General features: G+C 33.9%; 5 protein-coding genes and 1 long non-coding RNA gene across 9 annotated transcripts; 2 read left to right on the top strand and 4 right to left on the bottom strand.

Annotated features, from left to right (window-relative positions):
- Window positions 1-558: 558 nt before the first annotated feature.
- Window positions 559-6,708, top strand: VGAT (vesicular GABA transporter). Of its 2 annotated transcripts, none has more exons than XM_029308886.2 (4): window positions 559-1,054; window positions 1,430-1,830; window positions 1,910-2,042; window positions 2,822-6,708. In XM_029308886.2, exons 2-4 carry the CDS (start codon window positions 1,535-1,537, stop codon window positions 4,004-4,006), a joined length of 1,614 nt encoding a protein of 537 aa, XP_029164719.1. In that variant the 5' UTR covers window positions 559-1,054; window positions 1,430-1,534; the 3' UTR covers window positions 4,007-6,708. The 2 variants fall into 2 exon arrangements, with proteins under 2 accessions (XP_029164719.1, XP_029164718.1); XM_029308885.2 differs by having other exon boundaries at window positions 1,518-1,830.
- LOC146722101 (uncharacterized) lies at window positions 833-1,470 on the bottom strand. Its single transcript, XR_014925347.1, has 2 exons — window positions 1,413-1,470; window positions 833-1,281 (listed from the first exon to the last, which is right to left on the bottom strand). It is a non-coding gene; the product is annotated as an uncharacterized LOC146722101 (long non-coding RNA).
- Window positions 6,709-7,258: 550 nt separating the features above from the next.
- LOC114935920 (uncharacterized) lies at window positions 7,259-12,503 on the bottom strand. Of its 3 annotated transcripts, none has more exons than XM_029308873.2 (8): window positions 12,354-12,503; window positions 11,681-11,755; window positions 11,399-11,611; window positions 11,049-11,210; window positions 10,816-10,965; window positions 10,635-10,728; window positions 10,260-10,484; window positions 7,259-10,077 (listed from the first exon to the last, which is right to left on the bottom strand). In XM_029308873.2, exons 2-8 carry the CDS (start codon window positions 11,753-11,755, stop codon window positions 8,846-8,848), a joined length of 2,151 nt encoding a protein of 716 aa, XP_029164706.1. In that variant the 5' UTR covers window positions 12,354-12,503; the 3' UTR covers window positions 7,259-8,845. The 3 variants fall into 3 exon arrangements, with proteins under 3 accessions (XP_029164706.1, XP_029164704.1, XP_029164705.1); XM_029308871.2 differs by having other exon boundaries at window positions 10,816-10,968; XM_029308872.2 differs by lacking the exon at window positions 12,354-12,503 and adding an exon at window positions 12,002-12,075 and having other exon boundaries at window positions 10,816-10,968.
- A 27-nt stretch (window positions 12,504-12,530) lies between these two features.
- On the top strand, window positions 12,531-15,259 carry Dtwd2 (DTW domain containing 2). The gene is made up of 6 exons (XM_029308876.2): window positions 12,531-12,686; window positions 12,771-12,976; window positions 13,158-13,319; window positions 13,421-13,601; window positions 13,829-14,031; window positions 14,259-15,259. The coding sequence occupies exons 2-6, from the start codon at window positions 12,891-12,893 to the stop codon at window positions 14,386-14,388; spliced, it is 762 nt and encodes a 253-aa protein (XP_029164709.1). The 5' UTR covers window positions 12,531-12,686; window positions 12,771-12,890; the 3' UTR covers window positions 14,389-15,259.
- Window positions 14,897-19,550, bottom strand: Art7 (arginine methyltransferase 7). The gene is made up of 9 exons (XM_029308877.2): window positions 19,298-19,550; window positions 19,048-19,197; window positions 18,252-18,473; window positions 17,943-18,172; window positions 17,531-17,660; window positions 17,213-17,442; window positions 16,389-16,944; window positions 16,155-16,312; window positions 14,897-15,205 (listed from the first exon to the last, which is right to left on the bottom strand). The coding sequence occupies exons 1-9, from the start codon at window positions 19,481-19,483 to the stop codon at window positions 14,950-14,952; spliced, it is 2,118 nt and encodes a 705-aa protein (XP_029164710.2). The 5' UTR covers window positions 19,484-19,550; the 3' UTR covers window positions 14,897-14,949.
- LOC114935923 (uncharacterized) lies at window positions 19,496-20,814 on the bottom strand. Its single transcript, XM_029308878.2, has 3 exons — window positions 20,463-20,814; window positions 19,750-19,904; window positions 19,496-19,578 (listed from the first exon to the last, which is right to left on the bottom strand). Exons 1-3 carry the CDS (start codon window positions 20,772-20,774, stop codon window positions 19,560-19,562), a joined length of 486 nt encoding a protein of 161 aa, XP_029164711.1. The 5' UTR covers window positions 20,775-20,814; the 3' UTR covers window positions 19,496-19,559.
- Between the last annotated feature and the right edge of the window lie 173 nt (window positions 20,815-20,987).

Below are 20,987 nucleotides of genomic sequence, written 5' to 3' on the forward strand. Positions count from 1 at the left end.
CAAAGTCTCAAGTCCTGATATCGATTTTATATCAAAGTTCCAAGAGTCCTACATTTTTTGATTCAAAAAAAATATAAAATATATATTATAAAATATGACTTGATTTACATATATATAATTTATATTTATATTATATTGTAAAATTTTATTTATATTTATATATCCCAGATAGTAAGCGTCATTTTGATGTCGAATGATATCATTTATTTTAATTACGTCAGTTTGCTACTTGATATATATATATATATATATATATATATATATTTATAATTTATATTTATATTGAATATATAAGACAGCATATTTATATATTAAAGTCATAAGACAGGATCATTTCGTAAAAATTATTGAGAAAAAATTATATATAATTTTTTTCTATTTTATATTTAACAAAAATATAAATATATAAATTATAAAATATACATTTCATAAATGACATAATATAATATAATAAATATAAATGAAAAATAAATCGCGGTCGGAGAGAGACGATCTTATCTCCGTCTCTCTGGCATTTGGAAGAAGTGGCTACGGCACTAGGTGAGACACCCACGAGATGACGATACGTCGTCTCTCTCTCGTGGACCATCGATCGAATCCTGCGCATTCGGGGGTGGCTGGCCATATTATTCTTCCCCCGCGCGATCTCTCTCTCCCTTAAGCATCCCCTGCTGCTCCTTAGTCGATGCCGCGGATCGTGGGCTTCGCTGCCGCGATTTTGGCCCCGCAAGTCGCGGCGTAGATCGTAGACGGACAACAACATCGTCTTCGTCATCATGCCGCTCTGTAAATCCGGATAGTCCGGGCCGCGGTCTCGATTTTTTCCCCGAGATTTTCCGCTTCTCTCACTTCCCCGAATCTTCTCCTCTTCCATGAAGCCTCGCTTTCGTCCGGGGTATCGTTTTTAGTTTCGCTCATCATTTTTAATCGCGACACCCTCTAACTCTCTCTCTCTGTCTCTGCGCGAGGTCGTCGAGATCCCGATCGGGAGAATCATCTCCTAGGGGGGAAAAAAATAAGGTGCAAAGCAGCCAGTGGATTCGCTATTCTCTCGGTAAGCATATAAGATCCTTCTTTCTCTTCGTCATTGATCACATTTGGTGTGTCTGTATACCTGATCTAAGGCTTTTAAGGACTCCTATAAGATGTTTCACGCACAGCGATGGAGAAGTCCGTTCGATACACGAGCACGTCGCTTTTACGCACATCTTCATCGTTCATTCATTGATAATTCACCTCTTCGTCTCTTGCTCGGAGATGTCCAAGATGCATGATTGAAATCTGAAATAATTAATTAATGTCTTGTATAATCATATCTATATATGTATTTTATATATATATATATATATATATATATATATATATATATATATATACTCTTCATCATGTCTTGTGCCAGGATGTACTCTTACCCCTTCTTATTTCCTAGATCACTGCACAGTATCTAGCCGTGTTTTTGTGTGAAAAAAGAAATCCTCGTACATGTAAGAGATTATAAATAAACGTGCTCGCCGTAGAAGCAACAGATAGAGAAATGGCGAATTTCCGTGGATTTTACATACCCTCCATCGGAGCAACGGTCAGCGTCGCCTGGGAGACCTTGAAGGCCAAATGGCCGGAGAACAGTCCTTGCATGGAGCTTATCCGCGGCGCCGGCGGCTTGGGCGGCCAAGGTCATCCTCAAGGTCACGAAGGTCAGGGCCAATTCAAGTCCTTCGACGAGGGCCGCGGTGACAATACCGAGATGATGACCATGAACGGGGACCAGGCGTACCGGGATCAGAACAACGTGGCGATCGCCGAGGACTCCTTCAGCTACCAGAGGAACGGGTAAGGGAATCAAGTTTCGCTTCCCAGTCTCCTGACTATCAGTTCCTTCTTCGGGTTTAACGTGTTTCTCCGATTTCAGGGATAAAGTCAGAACCGGAAGCATGAGCAGCGGCGAGTTCAGCGAGTACGACGAGGGTGGCGGAGAGTTTGGTAGCCCAGGTATCAAGATCAACGAATGGCAAGCCGCTTGGAACGTTACGAACGCTATTCAGGTATTGTAGGATCACAAAATAGCGTTTTTTCTCCTCCCATTAACTTATTTTAACTATATGTGTGAATTTATAGGCTTTTCTGCGAATCCCATTTAACCCTTTTATCAATGAATAAGTACCCCGGTACCCAAAACGATTTTAAATCTTTTTATTTATACTTTTTCACTTTTTCATCAATGAGTTTCGGGTATCTAAAGCAACATTAAATGTCAAAAACGAGTAATTACGGTATCTGGTGTCCCATACATTAATCTTTTTGTCAATGAACAAGTATCCGGGTACCCAAAACTCTTTTAAATTCTTTTATGCATACTTTTTCACCTTTTCATCAATGAGTTCCAGGTATCTAAAGCAACATTAAATGTTAAAAACGTCAAAAACGCGTGATTGGTACCCAAGTGCCTCACATATTAACTCTTCCATAATTGAACAAGTACCCAAAACCTTTTTAAACCCTTCTATGCACATTTTTTAACTGTTTCATCAATGCATTTTGCGTAACTAAAGCAACATTAAATGTTAAAAATGTCAAAAACGCGTGATTGGTACCGAGGTGCTCCATATATGAATTCTTCTATAATTGAACAAGTATCCAAAACCCTTTTAAACTCTTCTATACATACTTTTTCACCTTATCAGCAATGAATTCCGGGTAGCTAAAGCAACATTAAATATAAAAAATGTCAAAAACTCGTAGTTGGTACCCTGGTGCCCCATACATTGACGGGAAGGTGAACAATAAATTCATCATCGATTTATTCGCCAATCTTTTCCTCCAGGGGATGTTTATCGTCTCTCTGCCGTTCGCCGTTTTGCGAGGCGGCTACTGGGCGATCGCCGCGATGGTCGGTATCGCGCATATCTGCTGCTACACCGGCAAGATCCTGGTCGAGTGCCTGTACGAGCTGGACACGGTTACGGGTCAGCGTGTACGCGTACGGGACTCGTACGTGGCGATCGCGAAGGAGTGCTTCGGGCCGACGTGGGGCGCGCGCGCCGTCAACATCGCGCAGATCATCGAGCTGCTAATGACCTGCATCCTTTACGTGGTCGTTTGCGGCGATCTGATGATCGGTTCGTTCCCCGAAGGCGCGATCGACACCCGTAGCTGGATGATGCTGATCGGTATATTTCTGCTGCCGCTCGGCTTCCTTAAGTCGCTCCACCACGTCTCCGTGCTGAGCTTCTGGTGCACGATGTCTCACCTCTTCATCAATGCGATCATCATCGGTTACTGCATCCTGGAGATCGGTGACTGGGGCTGGTCGAAGGTGAAGTGGACGATCGACATGGAGAATTTCCCAATCTCGCTCGGTGTTATAGTCTTCAGTTACACGTCGCAGATCTTCCTGCCTACCCTCGAGGGCAATCTCATTGATCGCTCCAAGTTTGACTGGATGCTGAACTGGAGCCACATCGCCGCGGCCGCGTTCAAGTCGCTCTTCGGCTGGATCTGCTTCCTGACCTTTCAAAACGACACGCAACAGGTGATCACCAACAATCTGCACTCGACTGGCTTCAAGGGCCTGGTGAACCTCTGCCTGGTGGTCAAGGCCGTGCTCTCGTACCCGCTGCCGTATTACGCGGCCTGCGAGCTCCTGGAGCGCGCCTTCTTTCGCGGACGGCCGAAGACGATCTTCCCGACCATCTGGACGGTGGATCGCGAGCTCAAGGTGTGGGGCCTGGCCTGGCGGGTCGGCGTGATCGTGTTCACCATCCTGATGGCGATCTTCATCCCGCACTTCAGCATACTGATGGGCTTCATCGGCTCTTTCACCGGTACCATGCTCTCCTTCATCTGGCCCTGTTACTTTCACCTGAAGCTGAAGAGGAACTCGATGGAGTGGAGCGCGGTCGCGTACGATTGCTTCGTCATCTTCCTCGGTGTTCTCTTCGGCGTTATCGGCGTCTACGATTCTGGCTCCGCGCTCATCACCGCCTTCGAGATCGGTTTACCCTTCTGAACGATCTCGCGCCGAGTCATTAGGTCATTTTATTCGTTGCGCCTTGGTCCTATGTCCTCTACCGAAATGATATTATACGCTCTCGAGTCGTCGAAATATTTCATTTTAACGTATATTGTGCAATAATTGCTGATGCATACGGGAGACTATTTATATAAACAGATATACTCTGAAATAATAACTAATAGGCATTCAAAGTTGCTTTAGGAGGATATATTTTTAAGAAAAAAAAATTATAAATTTAGGTAGCACAGTAATTATTTCGACGTTTGTTGGCGTCAAAATGACTACTTTTTCTCTCTTTAAACAATATTCCGATCCGATACAAAGAATTTTTCTTATAAAATGTAATTTGGAAAAATGTCCTATATTAGAAATTCGTCTCCTAAAATAAAAAAATTAAGATGCATCGGTGAGCTGAGATGGAATTAAATATTTCACGTGTTCGAGAGCGACATAAGAATTTTGCGTCTACGTTTCTTGATTATTTTAATTCTTTATCAATTTTGCAAGATAACGTAATTTTCTTTTTAAAGCAAGGAGAAAATTCTTTCGTTGTAATTATTTTAAACGAACTAAAAGTGCAAAAGAAGTCTTCCATTCGCGTAAAAGCATGATTTGCGCTTGAAATATTAAAAAAAAATGCGTTTTTCGCGCACAAAAAAAAACAAATTTACATTTAAACAACCAACGACGACATATCCAAAATAATTAGAAACGTAAAAGAAAGATCAAAATTAGAAAAGACATACTATTTTCTAGTAGTATATAATTACAGTATTTCTCTCTTTTTTTTCTCAAAAATGAAATGGCGTGCGATTTTCAAGTTCTATTGTACATTTCGCAAATTCTATCAGAATTGTAAAACATATCTGTAACGCGCGAGTGAGGGATTTATTCCGTCTTTTGATCCTCGATTTGTTTTATATATTAGGACATTAGAAGATAAAACAAGAGAGAGAGAGAGAGAGGGAAATCTAGGGTGTTAATAAGTGTCACAATAATCTCACGTTTTCCAAGATGTCTTCCAAGATGCAGCAGCAGCAAAAGGGCGAAGCGCAGCCTAACTATATTTACTAGTTGACTATACTGTTACAGTTTTTCTGGATTTTATAATTGTACGTATCGCTCCGCGCGGAATTGTATAACCGTAAATAATTATAATTATAATTTACATAATTATAATTATATTTTTACGCGACGCGTCGAATCACGACGATGGCGGGACTTTTCACGCGATCCGATCGTTCTTGATCGAGGCACGATCAATTATTATTATTAGCATAGCTGAATCTGCCAGGAAACAGTCGCAAGATTTAAATTTAAAGCCCGTGTCGTCCTTTCGTCGCGCGAACGAGTTATTATGTACAACCGAGTACAATTAGTTGTATAATCCAAGGTCTTCCACGAGATCGTTATAGATCACACGTTAGCTTAAGGAATGAGTATAGAAAAATGTAGTTGTGTTCCGTGAAAAGCTGCAGAACACCGCGGAATTTATTCCACAAGAGTTGCATAGCATATATATTTTTTTTAAACAAATCATTAAAGATAATTTATGTATCTATGGATGTTTTTATAGCGATTTAGTTCTCTCGACATTTTTTTAGCAGTCTGAATTCTTTTTTTTATCTTAAAACAATTTTATATTTATTAAAATTTATAACAAAATGTATAAAATAAAGAAAAAGAATTTATAAATAATAAAATTTAAAATAAAAAATAATTTATAATAAAATTTATCACACAGTTTTATTATAAATTATCTTAAAATATATATTATTATTTATAAATTTTATTACATAATTTTTCTCTTTTGATCTTATATACCTGTAAGAAATTTTTCTACTCACATAGATTGTGGCCTCCATTTAAATCGAGGACTTTTCTTTGAATTTTACATTTTATAATTCCTTTTACACACATCTACAAGTGTTCTGCAGATCACGGAAAATTCGCAAACTAAAGCGCGTTAATAATAATTGTGAAACGAGTCTTCCAGTAATGTCTTCCAGATCGACAATATTAATGAAAATAACATATATTATACAATAACGATAATGATGTATTACTATATTTATCGTGCGAGGAGGATCTTCGTCGAATGATATTAAAAAAAAAGTTATGTTGAGAGCTGTAGATGTTAAGCGTTAACTCGTAAGGCTACGGTCATAATTGCATAAAATTGATGTTTCATATCAAAATGAATATATCAATGACATACATAATGTAAGTAAAGTCACACACGCTGTTCATGAAAAAAAAAATCAGATTTAGAAATCGTTAACGAGGGATCATCCTACTTCTTTATATCGACAATAATTAAATCAGAATGGATGGAGAGAAAGAGAGTGTTGAGGAATCGTATTTGGAATCTTCTCTTCGTGGTCGCAGTAGTATATTTATGCTATTTACCGTAATAAGGGACTTTCAATTTTATGCTTTGACACATATCGTTATCGGCCTGAAAGATAAAGGGAAAAGAAAACAGAAAAAAATCTGTCGTAGAGATGTAGAGTGAGAAATAGTTGATCTATTTCCGGAGAAGCGAACCACAAAGAGATATTCCGCGAGCTAAAATGTTATTTAATGCGGACAAATATAGGCTTCTAAAGCGCTTCTTGCAGAAATATCCGTATTTCGTGGCGTTTTTTGAGAAGGGCAAAACCTCATCGGTGTTGTGTAGGCAGAGAATATACCTTATTATTCTCTCCCCGTTCTCCCCCGCTGTCCCGCGGTCTCCGTATTATGAGAAAAATATGAAAAATGCATTATCCGATGTGAATATGAGGAGTGATAATATATTAACAAAATTTTACGAACGTATATGTATATACTTCATTATCCTGTTATATAGAGTTAAAAAAAAAGGTAAAATATTTTAAAAGAATTTCATATGTCTCAAAACAGTCCACAAATGAGCCATTTTTGAGATATTTGCAATATCTCATATAACTTAATTTACTTATAATTTAATTTAATTTAATTTACCTACATTCACATGAATAAAATAATAACAAATAAAAATTAAAAAAAAATTATATATAAAAAAATAAAATACTACTAAATCCCTTTAAAATATTTTACCCTTTCAACACCCTGTATATCTTACATCAGTTACAAGAAAGAAAAAAATTAAAACATTATTTAGTGTTAAATCAAATTTTTGGTACGATTTTAAACTTCTTTTGCTTACTTAATTGTTGATTTAAAGGAAAAATGGATAAAGGATATCTCAGCTGGTTACCTCTATTGATAAACAATTATATTTATTAACAATACTTTTATTATAATTTTTTTTTCACGTTAGAGTAATCTTAGAAATGCAAAAACTATGGCTGAAAATAACAAAATGATGGAGGCTTAAATGTTTTACAGTATTGAATATATATTGTATATATGGCAACACCACCTTTCCTAACAATTAGAAAAGCAAAAAATAATATCTTTGATAACAAGTTTGAGAGAAATGCTTTCTCTTTCAAGGAAATTCTTATCTACGCACTATCGTCATTTTTCGAGGAGCCTCGTTTACTAGTTTATAGATCTAGTATTCCTAATATGATATATATTTATATATATATAAAGTATAAAAAATTAATAATCAAATGTGTGTGCGTATATTTTATATATGATTTTACTCTTTTTGAGGAATATTTAACTTTATCAATTCGCAACGATGATTTTTCAGTCGCATGTGAGCCTCCAAAAATCACGTAAAAACCAACGAATTGTAAAAGCAATGAGCGAGAGAAACAAAAAACATAAATAATATCAGGTAATGAGAGAAGTATGTATGTATATATAAATAAATATATATATATATATATATATATATATATATAAATTATAAACTCAACACGTCAATCGGTAAAGTTACTTTTGCTCAATTATTATCGTATCGTATAATTATTGACTGTTTTATGTCTAGTTAGAATGTCTATTAATCTCACAGCTTTCGTTAATCTAAAACATCCCGTTTTTTCTTTCTTTTTTTATTGCTCTAATGCCAATTATAAAAATATTCTTTGATTGTCACACGAACATGGAAAGAATGGATTATCTTCTTTCGCGTTACAATATAAAAATTCGGATGTCGCACATAGTAACTATATTATTTTGTTATACTTCTTCTATCATTACAAAAGTACTATGTCTCTATTAACGTAAAATTGTTCATATATACTTACATATATATATACACACAAATACAGAGTGTCCCAAAAATCTTGCAACAATCAAATATCTTGAAAATAAAGACTTTTTGAAAAAAATGTTTCAAATAAAAGTTGTAAAGTTTTAAATAATGCATTAAATAATAATGTTAATATGATTAAAGTAAATTTTACATAGCTTTAACAACGTTATTTAAAGTCACACTAATGTTACTACTTTAAGCAATTTTTATTCAAAACATTTTTCTCAAAAAGTCTTTGTTTTCGAGATATTTAATTGTTTCAGGACTTTTGGGACACTTTGTATATATATATTATATATATGTATATATAATGTCATATTAATAAAACTCTAATAGCAACTTCGAAAGAAAAATAAAAAATAAAATTAAACAGATGACATAACAGAGTATAAAAATCTGGAAAAAAAATTGCCATCCACTTCCGAATGCTCATTTCAAAAATAAGAATTTGTTTGAACAATTCCATATTCTCAACTTGTGTGTATTGCCATTTTGACTTTTGAGAAATATATATACGCGCGTTTAACGCATATTCAACAAATATTTATAAAAGCTTCGTCTCCTATCACACATTCACCGGTAACTTATATCTGTAATGTAACATTTTATACATACTATTTTTGCATCTTTTTTTTCGTATATTATTCTTTAGTTTCAACCACGTTGCTTAAAGCTGCCTGTACTTCTTCCACTCGTAAATCTTCCTCTCGAGATTCTACTTTATCAACTACAATATTTGCAGAATCGCTCTCACTCTTATTATTCTCATCTTTGCATTCTTCAGTTTCATTATTATGTTTTATTACATCCTCTTTATTGCTAGAATTAATCTTGTCATCTATAACAGTAACTTTATCTTCTACAGTTGTAATTTCTTTTTCTTTTAAGTTTGTATCTTCACTATCTATTTGATTAGTTTGCTCCGCTATAGAAGATACATCGGTTGAAGATGAAATTGCAAGATTGTCTGTATCCTTTTTCTCTTCTGTGGAACTTTCTATATTGAGTTTAAAATCGTTTTCTTGTTGCCCATTTGAATCTTCAGTTTGCTTACTATCACAATTATCACTCAAGATCTCTTCAATTTGCTCTGCCGATGAATTATGCTCTTCATTTCTCTTTACAGTTTCAATTTCATCGTTAGCATTGCTTGGCAGATTTTCCATAGATTTAGTCTCATCATTATCACTTACATCTTTTACTAATGATGCTGATGTAATTGTAACTGATTGAACAATTTGAGACTCGTCCAATTTGTCTTTCACCTCTTCACTTATTTCACATATTTCATTTTCGTCTTTGGATGCAGGCAGGTCTGAATCTTGTAAGGTAAATTCACCTTCTTTGTTGGCATAAACCTCGCTTTTCACATCTACATATGAGTTTAAATTGTCATTCTGATTAACTTTTACTTCTGTATTTGTATCAAGTTCATTGGAAGAAATTACATCGTTTTCTTTCTCATCTATAATTTCATCACTTTGTAATGGCTTTACGATATTCTCCTCAGACTTTTGAAACTTAACTTCTTCATCAGATTTCTGTGATTCTTTATGTTCTTTTTGTGGCGACTCTACTTCATTTTGCTCTTGTGGGTTCTCGTTAACATCTTCCTTCTTGATCTCTTTCTTACGAAAGTATGGAGATTTATTGCTGAAGTCTTTCCTTTTCGGAGGCTGCGACTTTCGCGAATTAGAGAACTTTTGCTGATTATCGTGATAATTACCTTTGGCCTTATCTTCGTAGGACTTTGGACGTGAAAAGGGTTCAGTATCAGGGGAAACCATTTCAACATCTGAGTGACTGCTATATGTTACGCGACTTCTCTGTCGCGGTCCTACTCGACCTGTTCCAGCAATACTTGGCGAGTTTACTAAAAAAAATAGTAATATTAAAAAATCTTTAAATACTCTTTATATTATTATATTTTTTGTATTATATTATTTTATTATTATTTATTATATATTATTTTTTATAATATATATATTATTTTATTATATATATATATAAATTTTATATTAAAAAAAAAAAGAAATCATGAAACATGTATAATACCTTTGACGCTCATAACTGGACCCTTCCCTTGATTCAACGTGACTTTTAAGCTTTTGTCGGTAGCAACAACAGTTCTTTCCTCGGAACTAGACGATAAAGGATTTTTAACGTGTCCTTCCTGATGATACGCGTTATTGGAACGATTTTCATAATTGTTATGAAAATGTTTCGAATTTCCTCGATAGGAACGATAACCACTACGATTATGGCTTGCATAATCATTTCCTGCAAAGAGGAATTTGCAATTATATATATATATATATGTGTATATATATATATATATATATATATATATATATATATATATATAATTAGAACAGTTTGAAACTCTTCGTATGTACAATCTTAATTTTATAAGCGTCTATCGATTCTTACCGTTCGTATGATGTCTTCTATCAAAGTCTTTATGATCCTTCTTTACATATTCTCCTAATTTGGCCTCTGATCTCATCTCATTCACAATGTGTGCCTGAAATACATACAGTTATATAATCTATTATCTGTATCAACATTGTTATGTAATAATTGATTTATTTTTAAATATAAAGTTTTGCACCTTATCGTTATCCCATTCTCTACGCCAATTACCCTCAGCTGTCCTTTGTCTGCTAATGCGATCTTCATCGATGCGATTTCTTTCTGCTCTCCAAGCTTCATAATCTGGCTGATGCTCATCTTTGCGATGACCTCTGTTCATTCTATAATCCTGCTGTTTTGAGAAATAAGTTATATTAAAAAAAAAAAAAACATTCTCTCTCTAGTTATAATTTATTTGTAGACTATACATACTTTTTGCAGACTATCCTTTCCTCCAGGTTTCCTTCTAAATATGCCTCTTGAATGTTTCTGCCCTTTGTTTGGAGGATTGTCCTTTAAACTTTCTACATTGCCTTCTTCTCTTTCGGCATCGGCAAGGAAATTGTATTTAGGATCAGGTGGAGGCCCTTGTCCCTACAAAAAAGCATTAATGCAAATTTAGCACAAAAATTATTGAGCATTTAAAAATTAAAAAAATCTCTCTTCTTCAAAGTTTCTAAATTATAAAAAAATTGATAAATAAAATTAATTATTAAATTAAGCTTTGTTTACTGTACACTATAAAAATAAATATAATATTTCTCTGTTTCATACATACACACCTGAGCAAAAGTATGACCTTTCCTCCCTTCGCCACTCGCAGAGTGATGCTGCTGAGGATGCTCGTGATGTTCTTTAGTAGCTTTTGACTTAACATTTGTTCTAGGTGGATTAGAAAATTCTGGCGGCTCCTTCCTCTCGGGCCAGTCCGTAGATGGTACCATTTGCACCAGTGCATTCAGTTTGGCTGCGTTCTTTTTATCCTCTTCCACTTCCTATGCAACAAAATCCATTATCTTCCCGCATAGAATAGTCAATCAATTCATATCTCACTCGATTCATACCTCATGTCTCCTTCTAATCTCCTCGTTTTGTTGTCTTATCTTGTTGATTTTTTCTTCAAGCGCACTGGTTGCCATCTGTAATGCAGAGGAGTCAGATTGTCGCATCAATTGATTACAAATGTATAAATAAATAAATGTTCTCTCTCTCATAAAAACTTTTCATCAAATATATATATATATATATATATATATATTACATATAAAAAATTCTTATCAATTATATATATTATATATAAAAAATTCTTATCAAATATACATATATATATTAATACATAAAATAATCTAGTGAACGATTAAATCAAATATATATTCTGTTCGCACAGGAATGCTCAGAATACGATTCGTGTCACGTTCCCGAGCAGGTCGCGAAAGGAATGTCACTTCCGAGTTCCCGTCCTCTAAATAGCCGTGTCGCGGCCGAGCTTGCGATAAAATCTTGACGATACCGTTAGAACGAATTTCTGCTGCTCCGAATCTCTGCTCTAAAATCTCACTAGGTGTCATATACCAATGCAAAACAGCCGATATGACGTAAGGAACATCGTAACGATCGTAAATATGTTTCTGGCGAAATTTAATTCGCGATATAGCTCTCTGTCGCAATTTTCGAGTTAGGTTAGGCGCGATTGATGGTAATTAAAAATGAGTAAATCACGATCGAACAATGACGTACGGCTAGTCCGAATGCTGCGGAAGTCGTGCTGGACCAGGATGAAGAAGCTGGAAGGATTCAGAACATCACACGGGACGGTTATGTCAGATACGGGAAACGCGCACAAAAATGTTCGCAGCAGCTCGGCGCATCTGTCACTTCTGCGCGCCACCTGTCACATTCCTAGCATACTTCGAATAGTTCGCGCGCGACGTCACAGATGGCGCGAGTCGGTCGGTAAATTTGCGAGAAGCGGAAAAAGCGTGAAAATAAAAGGAAAAAATTTAATCATCTATTCTCCGATATTTCAAAGTTCTTTCCTTTCGTATGTTTTTATTGCTCTTTAATTTGCCGGTAAAAAATCGTTTATTTTTGTAAATCTTCTACTTTGTGTGACCTTTGTATAACCTCTATGTATTTTATTTGGTTTAAAAATAGCTTCGTTATCACGATATATAATTATTATGCAAAAGTAATTATTGATATTGAAATTTGATCGGATATAATGTATGAAGGATCCTTGGGAAATATCGAGGATACTTTTGACAGTTGCTTATCATGACGAACGAAGATGACGTGTGGAGTGAACTGGCGAACATTCCCGCCGATCCTCCCGAAACAAGGGACAAATGTCAACAGTGCAAGTAAATATTGCAAATAAATAATTATATATATATATATATATTATATAAATTGAATGTATATTAATAAATGATATATATAAATATAATATATAAAATTCAGGCAATTGAAAAATTTTATAAGCCTGCAAAGCAAGAGAATTAAAATTTTCCAAATTATAATAATATATATGTCTTTTTAAAGGAGACCTGTGCAAGTATGTTGGTGCCCAGGTTTGCCGAAGCAATGTCTCAACCCGGCATCAAGAATAATAATCTTACAGCATCCAGCAGAGGCAAAGCGTTGCTTGCGTACGGTGCCAATGCTCACATTAGCTTTGGAATCAGGGAAGTGCCTAATCTTCAGGTGAATAAACATGCAATTAAGTCAAATTTACAATTCACATTTTTGTAAGCAAGTCTCGATTGTATATAAAATTCTAAGAAATTATTTTATTCCTTTTTAAGGGGAAAGAAGTTTCCATTGCCTAAGCACGAAGGCCTTTCAGAAATATTAAACGATAAAAATACTATTTTATTATATCCATCTCCTGATGCTATTGCACTGGATACGCTAGATCCAGTTGGAATTAACGAACAAAAGCCATACAATTTGGTTCTGTTGGATGGAACATGGCCACAAGCAAAAGTAAATCATTACTTGCTTATTTCACAGCAAATAATGTAATATGTTTATTTGCTTTTTTTAGAAAGGGGACATATATATTATTTTATATTATACATACACACATTACTTTATATTACATATTAATAATTTGTTTTAAAATTTAGATTTTTGAAGAATAGATAAAAAAACTTTTCAAAATAATTATGTACAATAAATTACCGAATTTCTTAATATCTATTTTCTTGTAGGCGATTTATCACTCGAGCCCAGCTTTATATTTTCTACGAGCTTGCAAGTTAATTGGTGTACCCACTAGTCAGTATGTAATCAGGACGCAGCCAACAGAAGGTTGTCTCTCGACATTAGAAACTGGAGCGAGTGCGCTTTCAATTTTAGAAGGCGATCCCGAATTAAGAGAAAAGATGTTGGGTCCATTACATTATCTATGTAGGCAAGTATAATTCAATTTCTATCAAGCATTCATTAATTTTAAAGTGCTTTCTCATAAAACAAATTAAGACTTTTTAATAAATAAATAATCGAAAGATTGACTAATTTACGAAAAATTCATCATATATGCATATGTATCACAATTATAAAAATCACTTTAAAAATAATTAGTTTAGCTTACATATAAATTATACTAACGTTTATCAATGAAATTTTCTCTATTTCTAGATTTCAATTAGAAAATGGTGCTGTGACACACCAGAGTAAGGAATTTCTTATCAAACAAAAAAATTATCCCAAATTAATTGGCAAAAGACTTGCCAAACAGTTACGTATCTTACCAGATAATACTTTGTAACATTAGGACATATTTGATCATACATATATATATATATATTCTCATTTCATTGTTTTGGAATATCTGTTCATATCAAACATTTTCTACATTTTCACAATTTTGTTTGATTTCTAATTTGCATCAAATTAACGTCAATGCAGTCACATTAACGTTTAATACAATCAAACAAAACTCATTAATATAATCCAATATTTGTCGGTAACTAAAATCAAAATCTACTTCGTATTATGAAAAGGATGTTTCATTCATTAAGTCAGATACAAAACAGATACACGAACTCGTTAAATATATATATTACCACAGATACCTCATAATATAAAAATATATTTCAATATTAGACAAAAAATAAACTATTTTTCATATACAAAAAAAATCGCACTTTATGTAATTTTCTAAAAATTGACAGAGATACTGTTAGCGCAACTTTTAATAAATAATATTAATTTCTATTTATATAGATGTATATGTGTGTATATAGAACATATGTACACAGAATACAGCGTTAATATATAATCAAACAAAAATTTATTGATACATAAAAACAAGACTTACTTGATACAATCATACATTGGTTATTAATCTAAAATCAAAGTCTACTTCACCGTGTTGCGGAACAAAAGTAAACGACCAGGAAAGCGTATCTTCTCCTTTCGAGACGTTAGATATCCTATGAAATAGATGTACGCCCTGCCTTGTATAAGGATCCCAAGCCATGCGCCTGCCAGGTACCACTTCTTCAATTGGACCGCAAGATACTGACAAATCTGAATCCAATTGCCAATCTACCCATACAGCGACGCCATTGCAGGAACCGTTGCTGTATATAAAACGAGATATAATCTCTAATAAAGTATCTTTATTTTCAAAAATATCCTGATGATACATTAATTTTTTTCGTTCATTAATTATAAAAGTGAGCGATCTAATCAATGAGTGAGTAAAAAACATGAATATAGACCTAAGTAGTTTAATATAAAATACAGTAAAAAAAAAAAAAGAATACATTTTTACAACAGGATGTCTACTCAAATTAATTTTAAAATTAATTAATTAAAATTGATTTATATACATAATTTTATTTAAAAATTCTTTAAAATTCTCTGATCTTCCCGATATTTTTATTTAAAATTTTAAGAAAATTAAAATTTGTAAATAGTTTTTTAAAAATTCCTTACACGTTTTTTAATGTCTATTCATACGATTAAAGTTAATGCAGTTTTTCTAGTATTTAATATTGATTTATTAATTGTAAAATTAATTTGGACAATAACAAAGTGTAATATATCATTATAGGTAAATGCTAAAAATATATGCAAGAATATAATATAAAATAAAAATAGAAAACAAAAAATAATGTATTATAAATGTCTTCAGCTTTATTAATTTAATTATTTTTATGAAATTATTAATTATTTATTAAACAATAAGTAATTGATTTAAATATTATCTATTAAAAAATTGAACAATTTTTATGAAATACATAAGATCTTGATAGTGGAATAGATCGGAAATAAAAAAAAATTACATAAAATCTTAATAAAAACTTAAGTATTGTAATGATATTAGACATGTTTCTTTAAGTGCTAAATAAAAATAAAATTATGAAAAAGACAATTAAAAAAAAAAAAAATTCTTTGAATCAAATTTCATGAGAATTCCCTGATCTTTCAAGGTAAAACAAAATTCCGCGAGAAAATCAGTTTTTCCCAGGAATATACATCCTACGTAACTCGCATTTTTAAAAATTAAATAAAAGAGATGCGTACCTTAAAATCGGAACCTCGCCCGACACCTGAATGCGCTCAAAATTTACGTTTCGCGTAAGATCGAGCTCCACGATATTAAAGGGCGCAGATAAGGCTTTGCAGGGATACTCCCAGAGCGGCTGCGCTTCTACGGGGTTGTCGCTTTTATCGCTCGACATCTGGAAACAAAACGCGATTCTCCTTTAGTATCACGTTCAAGCAACAAGAATCGAGAGGCAAAATAAATTTGCGAACTTGTACGAGCCTGTCGAAGGAGGACAGGTTGAAGCCCTCGCAAACGTCCACAGGAGCCCTAATCTTATGCAGATCCTTGAACTCGACGACGGCGGCCTTGATCGTGGCCGCGATCGGCATCCTCGCAATGCTTGACGGATACCTAGAGGCGTGGTACCAGAAGACGAGATTCTCCCAGGGAACGATGGAACTCAGGAAGTAGGGCTCGCCGAAGATGAAATTGATCTCGCTGGCCTCCGGCAGCTCGTCGACCGACCTGATGATCCTTATTCGCTCGGAGAGCCCGTTCGTGCGAACAAACATCTCCATGGTTTTCTGCGACAGGGAGTTCTGCTCCAGCAGGAACACCTTCGCTCCCATCCTCGCGGCCGCGAGAGCCAACAGGCAGCCGTCCGAGAGACAGAGGCAGACGCTGTCCGAAGTGATCCTCTTCTTCAAGGCCTGCACGTACTTCTTATTACGGGCCATGTCGTTTAATTGGCCGATACGCGTTCTCGAGTACGCGATGTGCGCGTTACAATCGCACACAGGTCTAGGAAAATCTGGGATCTCATCTCTGTAAAAAATATATTTTTTTTTTATTTTACATACAAGTCCAAAGAATTATAATTTTTTTAGATTACAAAAAATATTAATAAAAATATTAATAAAATTAATCTCTAATAATATTAATAAAAATTAATAAAATAATAATAAAATGAAAATTAATAATAAATAATGAAATAAAATTAAAAAAAATCAAAATAAAGAATTAAAAATAGAAATAAAGAAAATAAAAATAAAGAATTGAAATTAAAATATTACACAAAGTAATAGGAACTTACACGGATCCGTTCAGCAATTTAAACCAGAAGGAATACTCGTCGTGGTAACCGATGAGACTGACTTCGACGCCGCGTGTAATAGAAATCTCTTCCGGAAGATAATAGACAGCTTGCATCCAATGATCCCTCCAAGGTATCAACTCTGCCATCTCTTGTAAGCGTAATTCATCTCTTTTAATGTCATCAGGTACGTTCGGATGTTCCCATACAGGTGCACAACTCAGCAACACCTAGAAAATGGTATAAAAAGTATAAAAACTATAAGAATGAATAGGAAAAAAAATGATACAAAAATAATATCGAGCAAGCATTAATTACTTGGTTATCCATATCCATGTTTAGATCCCACCACATGAAAATTGCATGCGCGGTTCCACTTGCTATCGATTTTGCGCGTAACAGTACTTTTTCATAGTTCAATAAAGGCTCCTTGCCGGACCAGTCAAACCTGAAACAAATTTTTTAATATAGACAGAAAATTACTGTGAAAATTTATTTTAAACGCACAATTCATTACCAACATACATATAACTTAACCACAATCTCCACTTGATTCCTCTCGACCATTATACCAATATAACTTAACATTTAAGGCTCCTGCGTTCTCGCCGCGGCTATGTTAGATTGTAACGTCAGAGTCTGACGTCACAATTCCAACATGATCGGTAGCAAAAGCCTTAAATATAGAATTATGTTTTTAGAGAATATTAAAAAAGGAGAAAATCTTTACCTGAAAATAGGTTGGGGCGGCAGTAAAGGCACAAAAGCGTCCCGAGGAAGACGGGAGAGTTGCATGTCGTGAACTGCTGCAGCTCCAGAGCACGCTTGAATAGCCGCTGGAGCGTCGACCAGCATTTCTCCATTCTTAATAGGCTTCACTCGATTCCATCCGCAAACTTTGGAACTCTCGACTACTTGTGCCCACACTGTTCCACTCTGTGGCACAACTATGCTACTTTCCTGATGTGAAAAAATGCAAGATGAGTGCGAATCCCGAAGTAACAAAATTGTGCGCAAGCTTTAATTACCCTAGCATTACCTCGAGAAGAAATTTCTGGGCATGGCGAAACGTTGATAATGCCCCTTCGCCAATCAGCTCTGTGTCGAATACTTCAGTGACTAGAATATTCGCTCGCTTTGGCATATCACCGTCTTTTCCGACCGTTATCTTCGTAGAATGTTTACGAACCAACTTGATTTTATTCTCGAAACCGTTCTCCTTTATTACTCTTGCGGCACAATTGGCCATCGGTATGAAAGCCTGCAAGAATTTCTTTTTGTATAGTCAAGATGTTTACTCAAAATTTGTAAACAAAAATTTCCAAAAATTCTTTAATAAAAATAAAAATACAAAACAGAAAGATAAATATATAAAACAAAAAATAATTTATTATAAATGTCTAGAGAAATAATAATTTATTTAAAATTAATTATTTATTCAATTATTATTTATTTTTTATAAATAAGAAGCACTAATTTATTTTAATATTTTCTATTAAAAAATTGAATAATTTTTTACGAAATTTATAATTTATCTAAAATCTTTTGATACTAAAAATAGATTATCAATAAGAAAAATCACATAAAATTTTAAGAAAAACTTAAATATTGCCAAGATATATTAGATATATGTTTCTTAAGTACTAAATAAGAATAAAATTAAAAAAGACAATTTTTTAAAAAATTATCTGAATCCCAATCAAATTCCATGAGAATTGTCTGATTTTTCAAGGTTGAACGAAATTCCCTGATTGTGAGAATACCAAGTTTTCAAGATTTCTGGGTATACACCCTGTATAAATGAAACTTTGGAGAAAATGCCACTTCTCTTTTACCTCGCATGCTGTCACAGTGTCTGCTCCGCATGTTACAGCCATCATTGACAGCAATCCAGTCCCAGTCCCTACATCGAGCACATTAGCCTCCTCCCCTACTTGGTGCTTTTTTTCAATAGCAGCTTTGAGGGCTATATAATACTTCTCATTCTAAGAAAAACAAAATATACTTTAATTCTGTCAGGTACAAAAAATTAATAATGTCATTCAAATTCAAGAATGTAAAAAGCAATCATAAAAAGATACTTACTCGCTCGTGATCATGTAGCATGTCTGCAAAGGAGGATCGAGCTACTTCTTGATGATAATCATAATCTTGATCTCTCTTCTCCCACGTGGCGAGACCAGTGAGAGGATTTAAGCACTGCGTGAATACACTCATGTTTTGTTTTAACAATGATAATCTTATCAGAGTGATTAAATGGGCTTTTAACATTCAAAATGCACAGCCGAATAAATGAAAGATTCATTTAAATATGTACTAAATATTTATGTAATAAATATCTTTCACTCTATTTAAATTCTTTGTACCTGCAAAAAATAATGCTTTCTAACTATTTGATACTGTAAATTTCAAAATGCTTAATCCATAAAAATATATTGTATCCTTTCATTATTACGCTATATCTCTTCTATGCTTTCCTATCTTATATATCGCATTTTAAATTATTGAAATTATATATAATTTGTATAAAGTCTTACTGATAATACATAGGGCGAACAACAGCAGATAACAACGATAATGTATTTAGACTACCACGTATGTCTTGAATTCTCAATAATTTATGTGCCATTAGCACAACTTTATCTTCCCTCCATTCCAATGTTCCAAAAACTTTAAAAACACGACATTTTTCCTGTAAATGTAACATTGTGAGAAAATTTATTCAGACAAAACTATTTTCCTATAAAAGCTATTTTAGAGCAATCTATAATTTATGACAAAATTCAACAGAAAAATTTTGATTTCTAATTTTATGTGGTCCATCTTAACATGTGAGTATTTTTAATCTTTTTTAATTTATATATATATATATTTTTTTTATTTCATTATTTATACATATATATTATTTATATTTTTTATTTGAAACTTATCTTTAATTGTAGAATAAAAAAAGTTATAAATAGAACTCTGTCATAAATTATGTATCGCTCAAAGTGATCTTAATATCTAACTATTTTTATTTTTATACAATCTATTTTTATACAATAAAATAACATCAATATTATTATCAATCAAATTATTATCAATTTACAATAAATTGTAACAAAAATAATTTATTTTAGCATGTTTATTCTATTTTTTCTGCTGTTTATCTTTTTGTTTATCAATTTACAATTTATTGTAAGAGATAAATAGCAGAAAAAATAGAATAAGCATGCTAAAACAACTTTAAAAAAATCAATCGCTTTACCCATATAGGCACGTATCGTCCCTTGCCGTCCTTAAAATAGACAGCATTCACGGGAAGCCTCTCCAAGCTAAGGGTGACTTTTGCTTCGCGATCGGACGAAATACTCTGCAACTGGACAATTCGGCCCTCGCCGGGGAGAATTTCGCCGATCGTCTGCACGCTCTTTACAAAATTCTCCTTGTAGTCGGACAGAGACGAGAATCCAGGAATGTCCTCGACCAAAACGGGAATATGTGGCACGCCGGACGGCAAAAGATTCTCGCGAACAGCCAAGCACGTCGGCCAAGGAGGTTTCACGCACGCCTGTTCCATGTGTCACTCGTGAAATGCGCCATTTATGCAGGAAGAACTTTCATTTTTATTTCTTGCGAAAATCGACCAATCACGTGCGAAAGAAACCCAATTGGACGCATTATTCATTGGTCGATTCGGAATCCCTAGTCTAGGGGCTTTTTGATTGATCAATTGTGCTAGTCACGTGATTGGCTGGGTCCATTTGAATTTCCCGCGCTGACATTTCATTAT

The sequence above is a fragment of the Nylanderia fulva genome, unplaced genomic scaffold, assembly GCF_048542155.1.
Source record: "Nylanderia fulva isolate GAGA-0341 unplaced genomic scaffold, ASM4854215v1 Scaffold37, whole genome shotgun sequence".
Lineage (NCBI taxonomy): Eukaryota > Metazoa > Arthropoda > Insecta > Hymenoptera > Formicidae > Nylanderia > Nylanderia fulva.

Coding starts and splice junctions, on each gene's coding strand:
- VGAT (XM_029308886.2), top strand. CDS start 1,535: ATGGCGAATTTCCGTGGATTTTACATACCCTCCATCGGAGCAACGGTC. Junction 1,831..1,909: donor TTCAGCTACCAGAGGAACGG/GTAAGGGAATCA, acceptor CTCCGATTTCAG/GGATAAAGTCAGAACCGGAA. Junction 2,043..2,821: donor ACGTTACGAACGCTATTCAG/GTATTGTAGGAT, acceptor CTTTTCCTCCAG/GGGATGTTTATCGTCTCTCT.
- LOC114935920 (XM_029308871.2), bottom strand. CDS start 11,755: ATGGCAACCAGTGCGCTTGAAGAAAAAATCAACAAGATAAGACAACAA. Junction 11,612..11,680: donor AGATTAGAAGGAGACATGAG/GTATGAATCGAG, acceptor TTTGTTGCATAG/GAAGTGGAAGAGGATAAAAA. Junction 10,729..10,815: donor GAGAATGGGATAACGATAAG/GTGCAAAACTTT, acceptor TATGTATTTCAG/GCACACATTGTGAATGAGAT.
- Dtwd2 (XM_029308876.2), top strand. CDS start 12,891: ATGACGAACGAAGATGACGTGTGGAGTGAACTGGCGAACATTCCCGCC. Junction 12,977..13,157: donor GACAAATGTCAACAGTGCAA/GTAAATATTGCA, acceptor GTCTTTTTAAAG/GAGACCTGTGCAAGTATGTT. Junction 13,602..13,828: donor GAACATGGCCACAAGCAAAA/GTAAATCATTAC, acceptor ATTTTCTTGTAG/GCGATTTATCACTCGAGCCC.
- Art7 (XM_029308877.2), bottom strand. CDS start 19,483: ATGTTAAAAGCCCATTTAATCACTCTGATAAGATTATCATTGTTAAAA. Junction 17,661..17,942: donor CCGCCCCAACCTATTTTCAG/GTAAAGATTTTC, acceptor AATTTGTTTCAG/GTTTGACTGGTCCGGCAAGG. Junction 16,313..16,388: donor CCTTCGACAGGCTCGTACAA/GTTCGCAAATTT, acceptor TTTTGTTTCCAG/ATGTCGAGCGATAAAAGCGA.
- LOC114935923 (XM_029308878.2), bottom strand. CDS start 20,774: ATGGAACAGGCGTGCGTGAAACCTCCTTGGCCGACGTGCTTGGCTGTT. Junction 19,905..20,462: donor GACGATACGTGCCTATATGG/GTAAAGCGATTG, acceptor TTACATTTACAG/GAAAAATGTCGTGTTTTTAA.